The sequence below is a fragment of the Lithobates pipiens genome, unplaced genomic scaffold, assembly GCF_037356315.1.
Source record: "Lithobates pipiens isolate NorthernLeopardFrog02 unplaced genomic scaffold, aLitPip1_a1.2 Scaffold_16, whole genome shotgun sequence".
In the NCBI taxonomy this organism is placed as follows: domain Eukaryota; kingdom Metazoa; phylum Chordata; class Amphibia; order Anura; family Ranidae; genus Lithobates; species Lithobates pipiens.
The window spans coordinates 387,504,143-387,519,056 of NW_027507748.1; the positions used below are offsets into that span (position 1 = coordinate 387,504,143).

The window sequence follows — 14,914 nt, forward strand, 5'->3', positions numbered from 1 at the left end:
TAATGTACTCCAAGAAAAGGATTTTACAGGTAAGCAGTTATAAAACTCCTATTTTCTTTATTGTACATCACAGGACACAGAGCACTATAGTAATAACTATGTGGGATGTCCCAAAGCAATGCCACCTGAGGGGAAGGAGACACAAAGCAAATAGCCGCTGCCAGGCATGAGGACCTATACTGCTGCCTGCAGCACACTGCGACCGAAGGCGGTGTCCTTCTGCCATCTTACATCCATTTGATAAAATCTTGTGAATGTATGCACTGATGACCAAGTAGCGGCCTTGCAACTCTGAGCCACAGAGGCTGGGTGATGCACTGCCCATGAAGCACTGACTGGCCGGGTAGAGTGAGCTTTAATCTTAGGGAGGCACCCCTCAGCCATAAGCCTGACTAATCACCTGACAAATCCACTTAGCAACAGTATATTTCGATGCTGCCTGACCCCTTTCTAGGGCCTTCCGGCAACACAAGCAAAACATCAGTTTTCCGTATCTGAGCAGTTGCTTTCAGAAAGGCCTTAACTGCTCTCACTACATCAAGAGAGTGTGATATATTTCTTCTTCTGCAGAACGAGGTTCTGGGAAAAAAAGAAGGTAAGGAAATATCTTGAATCAGATGAAACCCAGACACTACCTTTTGGCAAAAAGGTTGGGTACAGACGCAGCACTACCTTATCCTTGTGAATGATTAAGTTTGGCTCTTTACAGGAGAAAGCAGCCAATTCTGATATTCTTCTTGGTGGTTATCGCAACTAGGAATACCAATTTCCTTGTCAAACGGATCAAAGGAATATTCTGTATAGGTTCAAAGGGTTGTCTTTGCAACACCAACAAAACCAAATTTAAATTCCCTGGGCACAAGTATATTCTAACTGCCGGAGTTATCCCCCTTGCATGAATGCCCGGATTAAAGAATGCAAAGAAAGTGGCCTTTGAAAAAAAAAAAAAAAAAAAAAAAAAAAATTTTAATAAAAAAAAACACACACTGCCAATGCCGAAACCTGACCCTTGATTGTACTCAAGGCCAGCTTCATTTCTACTCCTATTTGTAGAAAGGCCAGAATTCTTCTGCCCTTTCTACACCAAATGGTGTAGGCCTTCCAGACCCTGTAATAAATGGTCCTGGATGCCGGCTTTCTGGTTACTAGAGGTCGACCGATATGGGTTTTTATCTGGCCGATGCCGATATTTAGAAATCGGGGCAGCCGATGGCCGATATATGATGCCGATTTTTGCGGCCGACACAGCTCCTCTCTAACTAAATGGGTTGTTTAGCCTGCCATTAGGAGAACTAGGCAAAATTGTTACACAATACACAGAACATTCAGTCCCACCCCAGGGGGGCACCCCGCTGCTCCCATCAGACTCAGTACATCAACAAGCAGTATAACGTAGAGCAAAGGAGGGGTGAGTGCTGTGTCGGTCAGTGAATTACAGAAGAAAAGGATATTACGGCGAGTACAAAAATCCTATTTTCTCTTATATTCACCGTCCGACACAGCTCCTCTCTAACTAAATGGGACATCCCCAAGCAGTGCCAAACGAGGGGTGGGAAAAACAGCTCTAAAACTTCATCCACCATGGCAAATAGGAACTAGTGAAACTAAACCCACAAAAACAAACAAAGAAAAAAAAAAAAACACAAAAACAGCAGTGTACAGAGAAACACACCGCCATAATCGGGCATTCTCAACAGGAGAGATCCCCAACACCCCAACCTTCTTGCGGAAGTAATGCAACAGTGCATTAACAAACAGTACTGCGTTTTAATCGAAACCAGGAAAAAAACTCAATTGCAACTACATAGCCGCCTGCAAAACTTTGCGGCCAAAACAGGCATCAGCCGATGCACTGACATCTACCTTGTAGAACTTGGTAAACGTATGGACAGACGACCAGGTCGCCGCCTTACACACCTGAGCGACAGACGCTTGGTGTCGGAAGGCCCAAGACGTTCCGATTGCTCTTGTAGAGTGGGCTGGGACTGGAAAGGGGGGGGGCACCTGCCCCATCAAGGCATAGGCTTGGACTACAATCTGTCTGATCCACTTGGAAATGGTGGCCGACGAGAGCGCCATGCCTGTCTTTGGACCAGCCACTGAAACAAACAGTGAGTCCGACTTCAGAAAGTGAGCCGTGGAAGACAAGTACACCTTCAGAGATTAACCACATCGAGAGCGTGAAGGGCCACCTCCTTGGGGTGCTTCGGATTAGGACACAAAACAATGGTAATACAATGTCCTCATTGATATGAAAAGCCGAAACCACCTTCGGTAGAAAGGACAGTTGCGGACCCAACACCACATTATCCTTGTGGATGACCAGATAAAGCAACTTGCAGGACAAGGCCGCCAATTCCTGATGTGATGGCCACTAGAAAGACCACCTTCTGTGAAAGGGTCAACAGGGGAATCTCCCTGATATTCTAAAACGGTGGCTTCTGAAGCACCGACAACACCAGGTTCAAATCCCATGGAGGTAACGGTGGACGCAACAGAGGGACTACATGTCGTACCCCCTGAACAAAGGGTACTCACCAATGAGTGAGACGCCAGGGGTCGCTAAAAAAAAAATAAAAAAAAAAAAAAAAAAAGACAGCCAGGGCTGAAATTTGCCCCTTAAATGGTTCTCAATGACAATTTCTGGTCTACTCCATGCTGAACAGCATGATCCTGGATATAGAAAAGGAGCGCGGATGCAACCCTTTCTCCTCACACATGGAGATGTAGGCCTTCCAGGTACAATGGTATATCTTCCGTGAAGATTTCCAAGCCCTCAGCATAGTTGGAATCACCGAGTCCGACAGACCCCGGTTCCTCAGCACCTGGCTCTCAATAGCCATGCCGTTAAAGCCAGCGATGGTAAAGCAGGGTTGGACCTTGAGATAGGCGGTCCTCTCTCAGTGGCAGTCGCCAGGGAGCGTCTGTCACCAGTCGCACCAGGTCTGCGTACCAGGGTTGTTGAGGCCAATCTGGGGCAACCAGGATTACTGGAATCCCCTCAACTTCCACTCTGCGAAGCAGATGTGGCAACAGTTTCAGTGGAGGAAAGGCGTAGATCAGCTGGTAATGATCCCACAGAGCCACCAGCGCGTCTCACGCGTCTGCCCACAGATCTCTTGTCCTAGACACGAATCTCGGCACCTTCCGATTGAGACTGGAGGCCAATAGATCTACATCTGGTGTGCCCCATTTCAGGCACTGCAGCTTGAATATCTCCGGATGCAACGCCCATTCTCCTGGGTCCAGCATCTGACGACTCAGATAGCCCGCCTGCCAATTTTCCACCCCCGGGATGTAAATGGTTGACAGGGCCGGAACGTGTCGCTCTGCCCAACGAAGTATGTGAGCGACCTCCCAAGCAGCGGCTGAGCTTTTTGTTCCCCCTTGGTGATTTATGTATGCCACAGCCGTGGCGTTGTCTGACTGAATCCTGATCAGACGCCCTTGAAGACTCATCGACCAAGTGTGGAGGCACTGCCTGATTGCTCTCAATTCGAGCAGATTGATCGGCAACTTGGATTCCTCCGTCGACCAGAGGCCCTGAGCCGACTGAATCCTCATCACTCCACTCCAGCCAGACAGACAGACTGGCACCCATAGTGATCACCGTCCATTTCAGAGGAAGGAACGATTTTTCGGACTGAATCACCGGGGACCTCAACCACCAGATTAGGGAGTCCCTGACTGGTTGGCTCCCCTGGATCTGCCGATCCAGGGACAAAGGGGATTTGTCCCATTTTGTCAATATCTCCTTCTGCAGGACTCTGGTGTGGAACTGGGCATAAGGTACTGCCTCGAAGGAGGCCACCATGAGTCCCAGTACTCGCATGCCAAAGCGGAGCGACGACCACTTGTAGTTCATCAGTAGATTGACTGGAGATCTGAGAGTCAGCAATTTGTCTGAGGGGAGAAAAACCCTCGCTTCCCTGGAGTCCAATATTAACCCCAGGTACTCCAGACACTGAGTTGGTACAACCACCGACTTCTTTAGGTTCAACAGCCACCCAAATTCTTGCAGTGTCTGCATGGTGATCGCCACATCCTCCTCTAATTCTGGAGGTGGAAGATGCTCTCAGGAGGCGATCATATATGTAACCCAGGACCGCGATCCCGTGCTGCCTCAGCAACGCCAACAATGGAGCCAGTACTTTGGTAAAGACTCGGGGGGCTGACATCAGGCCAAAAGGAAGAGCCACAAACTGGTAGTGGGCTTCCCCTACTGCCAAACGCAGAAACTTTTGATGCCAAAGGCATATGGGTATGTGCAGGTAAGCATCCTGGATGTCCAAGGACGCTAGGAAGTCCCCTTGATGGAGTGCAGCGACTACTGAGCGAACTGATTCCATTCTGAACCTCTGCACTTTCACAAAGTGATTGAGGGCTTTTAAGTCCAAGATCGGACGTACCCCTTTGTTCTTGGGAACCACAAAGATTTGAATAGAACCCCTGGAAGCGTTCCGATTCCAGAACCGGTACAATCACCCCAATTCAGCAAGTCCCTTACTGCCCCTAACAGGGCCTCCCGGCGAACCGGGGAAGCGGGTATGCAGGAGGGGAAGAATCTGGTTGGCGGCCAAGAGAGAAAATATCTTGTAGCCTGTGGAAATCAGATCGCAGACCTATTGGTCAGATAACCGGGAGGTCCACCGGGCTGCAAACTCCCGAAGACGAACCCCCACCCGAGATGTGGGTGGGGGCAAACCTTCATGCGGTAGCATTTTGTTCGCAAGCTTGCGGTTCCAGGGACGCTTCTGGCCGTCCGTGGGTGTCCTGTCGGGCTGGGGACGTTTTGCCAAAACACCGGGCGGACGAAAAAGCCGCTTGTGAGCGAAAAAGGAGGGCCCTTGCCTGCGGTGTGGCTTCTTAGCCTTCCTGGCCTGTGGGAGTAGAGTACTCTTACCCCCAGTAGCATTTTTAATAATGTCATCCAATGATGCTCCAAACAGCTGGTCACCAAGGAAGGGAAGATCAGCATTTTAGCCAAATCAGGCACCTCAGCATCACAGCTGACACTGAAGCCCTGGATAACAGAGGGAGAGTATCCAGGGCCACGTCACAAACGTACTTAAGACCTTGCATTAGTTAGTCTGCTAGTTCCACGCAGACAGGGGAGGCGTTTTGCTCTCCCAATTTGCTGTGCAAAAGTCTTTCCCACCAGTGCAGGTCGCACGGCTGACCCCACAACCATAAACAAGGAACGAGACACTACCTCTGCCTTCCTGTCCGTGGGGTCCTTGAATGCAGGAGTCCCCTCAACCGGGATCGTGGTTACTTATTTAACCTGGATACTGGGGGGTCCATGTTTTTGGGAACCGAAAAGGTCCGTTGCGGGCGACCCCATTCCCTGTAGATGAATTTGTCAAAATAAGTCAAATATGGGAACACCTTAGGTGAACGTGCTGGCTTGTGGGACCCAAAAGGGACCGGTACATCAGCAGAGGGATCCGCTGGCTCCTGAATCTTCAGGGTATCACGCACAGCTGTGATAAGTGCTCCAATAAGCGTTTTGTCGCACCCGGAATCATCCTCACTGTCCGAACGGTCCTGGTCAGCCACATCTGATAGGTCAGAGCAGGGGTCACCAGCCGCAGCAGGGCCCCGAGTCCGCATCAGAGCTCTCCCCAGAGGACAGGGGAGCAGGGGCCTCTTATGTGCACATTTCCTTCCACGCGCCGCCTCTATCTTAGCAACGAAAGAGTTAAGGACCGCCATCAGGGTGTCCATTGGCACTGCGCTATCCGCAGATGACCCGGTTTCAATAGCCTGGATTTCGGGGGAAGAAACACCAGTTTCTGAAGCCATGCTGACCCTAGCCTGTCTGCCACCTGCAAGGGGACTTAGGACAGTGAAGGTCCCACCCTCCTGCTGCTGCATGGGGGGTACTTAGCGCCAGACTCACCACCCTGGGGCATTCTGTGAATGCCACTAGCCGTGCCTGTAGTCCCTAGGAGGTTACCCAGTTGCAGAGTGGAGAAAACTGTGTCAGCAGCAGCTGTCTATAATAGCAGTGAAACGTTCTGCAGAGCTTGCTCCAACGTTCAGCAAAGAGCCATCCAGCGTCCTGTACACACAGTGGACACAGGAAACAGCCTGTGAGAGCACATGTAAAGCTGTCACAAGAGAACTGTGGTGAAAAGAGTGCTCGGGCTTCAAGAAAATGGCCGCCAATGCAACTAATAGGAGAATCCCATAGAAGATGGCTGCTGAGGCTCACAAGGGGAACCTGCATTTTCCACAGTCAAGATGGCCGCCGGACAGCGCCATGTGGCGACAGGACAAACCCGGAGCATTGAAGCTCACCGACCAACTCTGGAGCTGAGGCATGTCGTGGCCTGCCAAGCCTTAGCTGCGGCCTGCACACGCTCAATGGCCAGACTGGGGAGACTACAAGGATAACATTAACCAGCCTGTCACCCAGCCGGCAGTTGATGAAAGATCCTGGGATCTTCTATCTTGCGCAAAAAAACATCAAACCTGCAGCAAAAACATGGACCAAAAGGGCCCGCAGGGTTCCTAGGTCATTCTCCTTACTAGGTAAAATAAAAACGGAGTCTGCTGGGAGCAGCAGGGTGGGTTATTAGCACAGGGTCCGCCCCCCTGGGGCGGGACTGAAAGTCCTGTGTATTGTGTAACAATTTTGCCTAGTTCTCCTAATGGCAGGCTAAACAACCCATTTAGTTACAGAGAGGAGCCGTGTCGGTCAGTGAATATAATGCCGTGTACACACGATCGGAATTCTCATTGGAAAAAGCTCTGATGGTTTTCCCGACGGAATTCGGCTCAAGCTGTCTTGCCTACACATGGCCACATCAAATTCCGATCATTTATAAACGTACAACACGTACGACGTGACTAGAAAAAGGAAGTTCAATAGCCAGTAGCCAATAGCTTCTGTCTCGTAGTTGAATCTGAGCATGCGTGATTTTTGGCGTGTCGGAATTGCATACACACGATCGAAATTACGGATAGAAAGTTTTTCCGTCTGGAAAATTGAGAACATGCTATCAATTTTTGGCTGGCAGAAATTCGGACAGCTAAATTCCAATGTAGCATACACACAGTCGCATTTTCCGATGAAAAGCTCTTATCGGTCTTTTTCTGGCCGAAATTCCAATCGTGTGTACACGGCATAAGAGAAAACATTGTTTCTTCTTCCACGAGGCCTGGGTACCATCCATTTTGGCTTTCAAGCACTTTAGATGGATCCGTTTGCACAGCTCCTTGATCCCGTCAGGGATTGATTAGCGGAACTCTTAGCATTTCATCAACCATGACCAAACGACACTGGCAAAAAAAAAAAAACAAAAAAAAAAAAAAAAAACACCGAGGTATTGCCGGTATGGGAGGGTTACTTCCCGTTTTCTTTTTGGTTATACCAGTGTCCATTCACCTAAACGTGGCCTATAACCCACATAGTGATTACTATGGTGACCTGTGTCCCTTGATGTACAATAAAGAAATCAGATGCACTTGGCCCATGTATGACTTCCCTTACACTATTTTGTACATTAAATGAGCAACTCCAGATGTTTAAACCTCTCATACTCACAACAATGGAGTAATAGTGGGCACTGCCAACACGGAGAACAATTCTTGAAGAGTCTTTGTCTTCCAGCCACCTGCTCGGCAGCCAAACTTCCTTCTCATACCAAACCCATCCGATGAAATCTCTTAATGTGACATCCTGAGTAATATCGTTAAAACTGGCAGGTACTGCCATGTCTATAACAGGGCCTGTCTGTAAGATTATAAAAAAGGAGGTGGTCATTATAAATAAGCAACACAAAGTAATAAAAATTACAATTTAGAAAAAAAGAAAAAGAAAAAAGATTTCTAGGGTAACCCCTGTTCAATAGTCCTAGGTCACCAACTCACCTTATAGTGCATCTGTTGTTGTCCTCGTAACTAGTTCAATGTTGCAGAATAAGAGTTATGATTCGCAGAGCCTACCAAATAGGTAGTTACACAATGAAGACAATGCAGAAAAACATTTTATTACAAATAGATAAAAAGGACTGAAGCGATGCCTGTGGAGTTTTTTCGTTATGCCAACTCTTCCACTGGGTGACCTTGCTAAGACACATTTAGACATATTACATTCAAAAAACAGCTTTTGAACATACCCGTCTACACTCAACCCTGTTCCTTGGGCACCATCTCAATGATTTACTCCTCCCTGAATGCTACTGACTCTCCCACTTCCACCTCTTATCCCAATGGGAACCTGACCTAGCAACCTCTATTGACCCTGAGGGGTAGAGTAAGGCCTAGTCTTCCATTGCAAAATGTTCTTTCAAAACTGCTGCCTTAGAGGCAGCATACAAGGTCCTCTTTAGATGGTATTGGATACCAGCCCGTATAGCAAGTTTGAACCCATCATACCTGCGAGAGGTACTTCAGGGGCTGAGGCCAGCACGGTGAGGTTGTGGATATCAGGTCCTGCCCACATTTAACTGTGTTTCTGGTCCAGGGTTTTGGGCTCTTCTACACCTTATTTCATGTGCCCCTCTGCATAGGTGCGAAGCTCACTCTACTACATTGCCCAATTCAGGGCCTATTCTCGTTCCAACAAAAGCTTGCAACCTGTTTACTGCCACCAAACGTGCCATAGCTCGTGCCTGGAAGAAACGTTCTGTCTCGGCTGCGGTGAAGAGCAATTTGACCACTGTAGTGGTTAGCGAAAAGATGACTCGTACCAATATTACAAAATCCCTAGGTTTTAGGTGATCCCACCTATGTTTCTAATTTATGCTCTCTTGTTATAATGTCCCTGCATGGGTGACCAGTTTTTTTGTTATTTTCATGGGGCGGTGCACAGAACACAATAGAACAGCAGGAGAGATGGCTGTACTAATGTTGGATAGTTATTACAATGGCTCCTCCTGAGCTATCAGTTTTTGTTCGTTCAGCCCTGCTAGGTTGAAAAAAAAAAACAAAAAAAAAAACTAGTGTGTATAAGGCTTAAGTCTATTCAGCTATTATAGAAAATGCAGCATCATTCAGCAGAAACTCAGGTTTCCTGTAAACATGTTAAGGTCAATGTACATCTGGCCGACATGTCAATTTCAGGACAAATATACACAATTGATGATAGGTCTGTTTTATGGACACATTAGATGTCTAACTAGGACCTTAATGTCTCCATTGCATCCTGTGATTGCAAACTGCAAATATTCCACAATTTCCTCTGACCTACCAGGACAAAGGAAAAAAAAAAAAAACTGTATTAGGGTAGCAAGGACAACAGAGCACCATTAAGTGAAAGAGCATTGCTGAGAAGTGGCGGTTTTGTGAGGGCCCATTCTCATTACTCGTTTACACAGTCCTAACAAACAGACATGGCACATTCCTCCTGAATTTCATAGTCCAGTTCAGACTACTGAGGTGCAGAGGTCTGTGCTGAATAAAAGCAGTACATGCTTCTATTAGTTGTAATAACCCATGTTGCACTGGAGGCAGTATGGAGTAATATTTTTATAAGGGCCAATTCACACCACAATTTCTGTGTTATGGATGCATTTCTGAATGCATGCATTTGATAAGTTCTACTTTTGTTGACTGCACTAGAACATACTGCATTGGTGTGAACTAGGGCCATTGGAATCCATGTTAAACATGGTCCATGCTTCTTTGACGCAAAATATAAATACCATGGACTGCATCTGGCGTTAACTACCACTAAGCCTATGTTCACACATATGCAGTATGGGAAGAGCAGAGGTCCTTATGCGTTTCCTGCACTGCATTGCACTGTGTTTATGATCCACTACAGGTGTCAATACAAAGTTCACACCCCAAAAGGATCGCAAGTGCAGTGCCGTTTGCCCACACCAGATCGCACGGTACAAAACTATCCAGCGATGCAGTTGTGGTGCAGCTCCAAAAAAAAAAAAAAAGGTGCCTGCATTTTTTCGTGTGATGCAGGGAAAAATAAACAAACAATAGCACCGCACTGAATCTCATGTAAATTGCCCAGGAATGCAGTGCGGTTCCTGTGGGATTCACATGTGGGTTGATAGTGTGAACCAGGGCTTAAAGAAGAGAATTCAGCATGTGGGACACATCCTACTGACGGGTTGTTATGTCTCTTGCGTTGAGGTTTTTTCTGAACTTGGGGCCAGTTCACACCACATGCAGTCCAGTGCGTTTTTTTAGGCATCAGAAACATGGATTATATGGTTTCCAACAGCACAGTTCACATCAGTGCGGTCAATTCCAGAAAAAAAAAAAAAAAAAAAAAAAAAGGAAGAACATGCTGCATTTTTTTTTTTTTGCATTGCACTGTACTGGAATGTGGTAAACCACATCAGATACACACTTAAATGGGGATATGTGCTTTACGCTGCATTTAAGGCGAAGATAAAGAAGGAAAAAAAAAAGGAGGGGGGGGGATGCACTGGAAATGCATAAAATACACACATGCAGAAATGTATCTGGACTGCGTTTCTATGGTGTGAACCGGCCCTTAAGGCTGGGTTCACACTGCTGCGGGGGGAGATCCGGATGTGATTCGCACAGCAAATCACATCCGATCTCCGTAGCGATGCGAGTACAGCCATACAGATAGTATGGCTGAATTCGCATCGCTCCCGCAGCAAACTCGCACGGGACCCTTTTTTTGGTCCGCAACAGAATCGGATCGCATGGGGGTTCACACCATGCGATCCGATTCCTGTGCGAGTCGGCAGATCGCACTGCGATATGCGGACGGATCTGGGGGTGTCATTAACATATCATTGACACTCCCAGCCGTCCGCATAGGGCAGTGTGAACTGCCGGCGGGAGTAATGCGATGCGGGAAAACGCCGCGGATTTGCGGCGTTCCCGCATCGCAGCGGTGTGAACCCGGCCTAAAGGAGAAGTTCACCTGTATACAAAACATAATAAATGCACATCTTTTTGCATTAGGAAAAAAAATAATAATTTGCATTTATTATTATTTTATTACGAGTCTGTGTAAAGCATTGCACCAGCGATCAGCAGATCACTGGTGCCATGCAGGTCTCCTTCACACTGTCAGTGTATCTGCTTACCCACACATTCCATACGGGTCGCTGATAGGAAGACTCAATGTAATACCTAAGTGCCGTGGTAGGTCATTGAGAACTAGAAGCTGATAGCCGCTAAGGTACTTGCAGTTTATTCATACACAGAGCTGTATGTATAAATGACGATGGTGTGTGGGTAAAGCCCCGCGAGGCTGCACTGCTTTCAAAGACTGGCAGCTACTATGGGGAACTTCTCATACTGCTGCCACAGCCGACGGCTACTGCAGCACTGGGAACATGTTACATGTTCCCAAAGGTGAACTTATCCTTTAAATTATAGCTAAAGGCAAAATGTTTGTTTTAGTTTTGGATGAAGTGGAGATGGATTAGAACATCTGTGAGGTTTTTATTGCCGCCTCACTGTATATACGTTTTTGACGTTATATACCAGAGTTATGGCAGTAGCAAGCTATACCTCGGTAATTTTTTTTTTTTTACAGTGGGGATACTCCTTCACATAAAAGTGGTCCCAGCGGTGGATTTGCCACAGGATCATATTATAGGCAGCGGGAGAGGTGCCTCACCCTTTGTAATTTCCACAGCTTACCAGAGAGGTCAGTATTGGCGGAAACTATCTGATTGGGTGGAGAGATGGGCAGGAAATTGAGTGAGGGCAAGATGGCCCCCACTCAAATCTATGCCCTTGGGGCACCGGAGTGATGTCAAAGGTCACTTCTGCAGTCAAAAAGGGGCCATTTTTTTATGTGAAAACATAAAAAATAAAAAAAATGTTATTTTAAGTAATGCTTAAGTGTAAATGTGAGATCTGAGGTCTTTTTGACCCCAGATCTCACATTCAAGAGGCCCTGTCCTGCTTATTTATATTAAAAGGGATGTTTACATTCCTTGTAATAGAAATAAAAGTGATCAAAAAAACATTTTTTTAACCTCCTTAGCGGTAATCCTGAGTGTGGCTCGGGGCGAATTTTCATTACCAAAAGCGTTAACCCCGAGCCACACTCAGGATTGCATTGCAGGATCCAGGCGAAGTTACTTACCTTGTCCCTAGGATCCTGCAATGTCCTCCCACTGTGTCTGCTGGCTGTGTACTTCGCCCGATGTATTACTGTCCCGGGCGCCATTCCCTGCGAGTGACACGACACATGGGGGTGGAGCACGGCAGCAAATTCAAAATAGTGAAAAAAATAAATAAATAAATAAAAAAAAAAAAAACACACACACAGTACACTGTATTCTGTAAGATTACATCACTATCACATTATTTCACATCCCTTTTGTTCCTAGTGCTTTGTCCAGTGTCCTGTATGCAGTTTCATATTATATATACTGTTCTTTCTGCTTGAAAAAGTGGTTTTAGACCAGCTAGAAATCCGTCATCAAACACTGAAAGTAGCGACAGCGACAATTCTGCAACTGAGCAAATTTCAGTGTTTTTGATTACATTATTGAATACATTTTATGAATTATTATTTTTTTATAATTATTTATAATTTATGTTTGCGTGTTTAAAACTTTATCATACTGGGGAGGTCTGCTAGACTCTGGTTTGAACAGATTTAAGTGTTATTCCTAAGAATTACAGGCCTACAATATAAAACGTCAAATTTCCATGCAAAACGATTGTACCGCTCTGCGCATCATAAAAATCTGACATAATCATACCGCCAGGGAGGTTAAAATGGACAGTGTAAAAATTAAAATAAGAAAAAAGTAAAACTCCGTCCATGCTTGCACGCAGAAGTGAACGCATACGTAAGTCACGCCCACATATGTAAATGGGTTCAAACCACACGTGAGGTATCACCGCGATCATTAGAGCAAGAGCAATGATTCTAGTGCTAGATCTCCTCTGTAACTCTAAACAGGTAACCTGTAGAAAATTTTAAAGCACCGCCTATGGAGATTTTTTAAGTACCATAGTTTGTCGCCATTCCACAAACGTTCGCAAATTTAAAGTTTTAGGTATTAACCGGTTCCCGACCAGCGCACGCCGATGTACGTCGGCAGAATGGCACGGGCAGGCATATTGGCGTACAGGTACATCCAATCTTTAATGCCGCCCTGCCATCACCAGCGTGCCGGCGCGCTCGTCGGGACCCCGTGAGTCCGGTCGCGGGTTCCGCAGACTCGATCCCCGCGGGCATACACGCGATCGTCTCATGGGGCGGCTGAACGAGGAAATGCCGTTGTTAACGGCATTTCCCCATTCTGCCTAGCAACTAGTGATGCTGATCTCTGCTCCATGTGATTGGAGCAGAGATCAGTGTTCACTAAATGAAAGCCCAGCCCCCAAAAGTTAGTAACACACCCCTAGGAACACTTAACCCCTACACTGCCACCCACTGGTTAACCCCTTCACTGGCAGTGTCATTTACACAGGAATCACTGCATTTATATAGCAGTGATTACTGTATAAATGACAATGGTCCCAAAAATGTGTCAAAAACATCCGATGTGTCCGCCATAATGTCGCAGTCACAATAAAAAAAAAAAAAAAAAAAAAAAAAAAAAAAAAAAACGCTGATCGCCACCATTACTAGTAAATAAAAAAAAAGGATTAATAAAAATGCCATAAAACTTTTGTAAACGCTATAACTTTTGCGCAAACCAATCAATAATCGCTTATTGCGATTTTTTTACCAAAAATATGTAGAAGAATACGCATCGGCCTAAACTGAGGGAAAAAAAAAATTTTATATATTTTTTGGGGGATATTTATTATAACAAAAAGTAAAAAATAATGCGTTTTTTCAAAATTGTCGCTCTATTTTTGTTTATAGCTCAAAAAATAAAAACCGCAGGGGTGATCAAATACCACCAACAGAAAGCTCTATTTGTGGGAAATAAAAGGACGTCAATTTTGTTTGGGAGCCACGTCGCACCACTGCGCAGTTGTCAGTTAAAATGACGCAGTGCCGAATCGCAAAAAGTGGTCTGGTCTTTGGCCAGCAAAATGGTCCAGGGCTGAAGTGGTTAATTTACATCATCTTTCAAATTATACAAACAAATTGGGCTAACTTTACAGTTTTCTTATTTTTAAAAAAATGAAAAACAAAGTGTATTTTTTCCAAAAATGTGCGTTTGTAAGACCGCTGCGCAAATACAGTGTGACAGAAAGTATTGCAATGACTGCCATTTTATTCTCTAGGGTCTCTGCTTCAAAAAATATATAATGTTTGGAGGTTCTAAGTAATTTTCTAGGGAAAAAAATCCTGATTTTAGCTTGTAAAAACCAAATGTCAGAAATAGGCTTAGGGCTATACTGTAGTAGAGTGTCATGCGAGGTCTTACCGTCCATAGTGGGCTCCTATACCACTCCTTGCGGATGCCTTCATTCCTGTCAGAAGAGGTGTCAGCCCGGAAACTCCACATCCCGCTCAGATCTTTGACTTCCCTGGTGGGGGTCTCCCTGGGATATAACATCCCCCCAGTCACTGCTTGTGCCAGGACAGGGCTGACAATCAGGACACACAGCCAGCTCCATAATGCACACATCCCAGCAGAGGACAGCAATGCTCCCTTTCTTCTTCCTCACATAGAGCTGAGGATCATGTGACCCGCTCTGTCACATGACCCGCCTTGTCACATGGCATCCCTTCTGCTGCCCTTACTTTGTTACCCGGAAACCAGAACGTTTTTCCAAGTCATGTCAGAGGCAGCAACATTAGCTCTTTGTTTTGAATAGTATGTCCCCAGTGAGGAGCTAGAACAAGGGGGCAGTCCGAATAAAATGATCATTAAACCTAGTAGCAGCGCTCATATGTCTCGTCATTTTACAATGGAGTTTGTGCTCTGCTGCCCTCTACAGCCTGCCTCAGCCAATTACATGTTCTGTCTGCTGTAATGACATCAAATCAAATTCTTCCACATATTGCATAGCTCCCAACTCTCTCTCTGATTTC

General features: G+C 46.1%; 1 protein-coding gene across 2 annotated transcripts in view; it reads right to left on the reverse strand.

Moving 5' to 3' along the window:
• Positions 1-14,692, reverse strand: part of GUSB (glucuronidase beta) — a 63,222-nt gene extending 48,530 nt beyond the window's left edge. Inside the window, exons 1-2 of one of the 2 annotated variants that reach the window (XM_077482266.1) lie at positions 14,304-14,691; positions 7,553-7,741 (exon numbers count right to left, since the gene is read on the reverse strand). In XM_077482266.1, the coding sequence (XP_077338392.1) occupies positions 7,553-7,741; positions 14,304-14,507 (393 nt within the window). In that variant the 5' untranslated portion in view covers positions 14,508-14,691. Of the gene's footprint in view, positions 1-7,552; positions 7,742-14,303 lie in introns of both variants that reach the window. The other variant, XM_077482265.1, reaches the window with a different exon arrangement.
• Between the last annotated feature and the right edge of the window lie 222 nt (positions 14,693-14,914).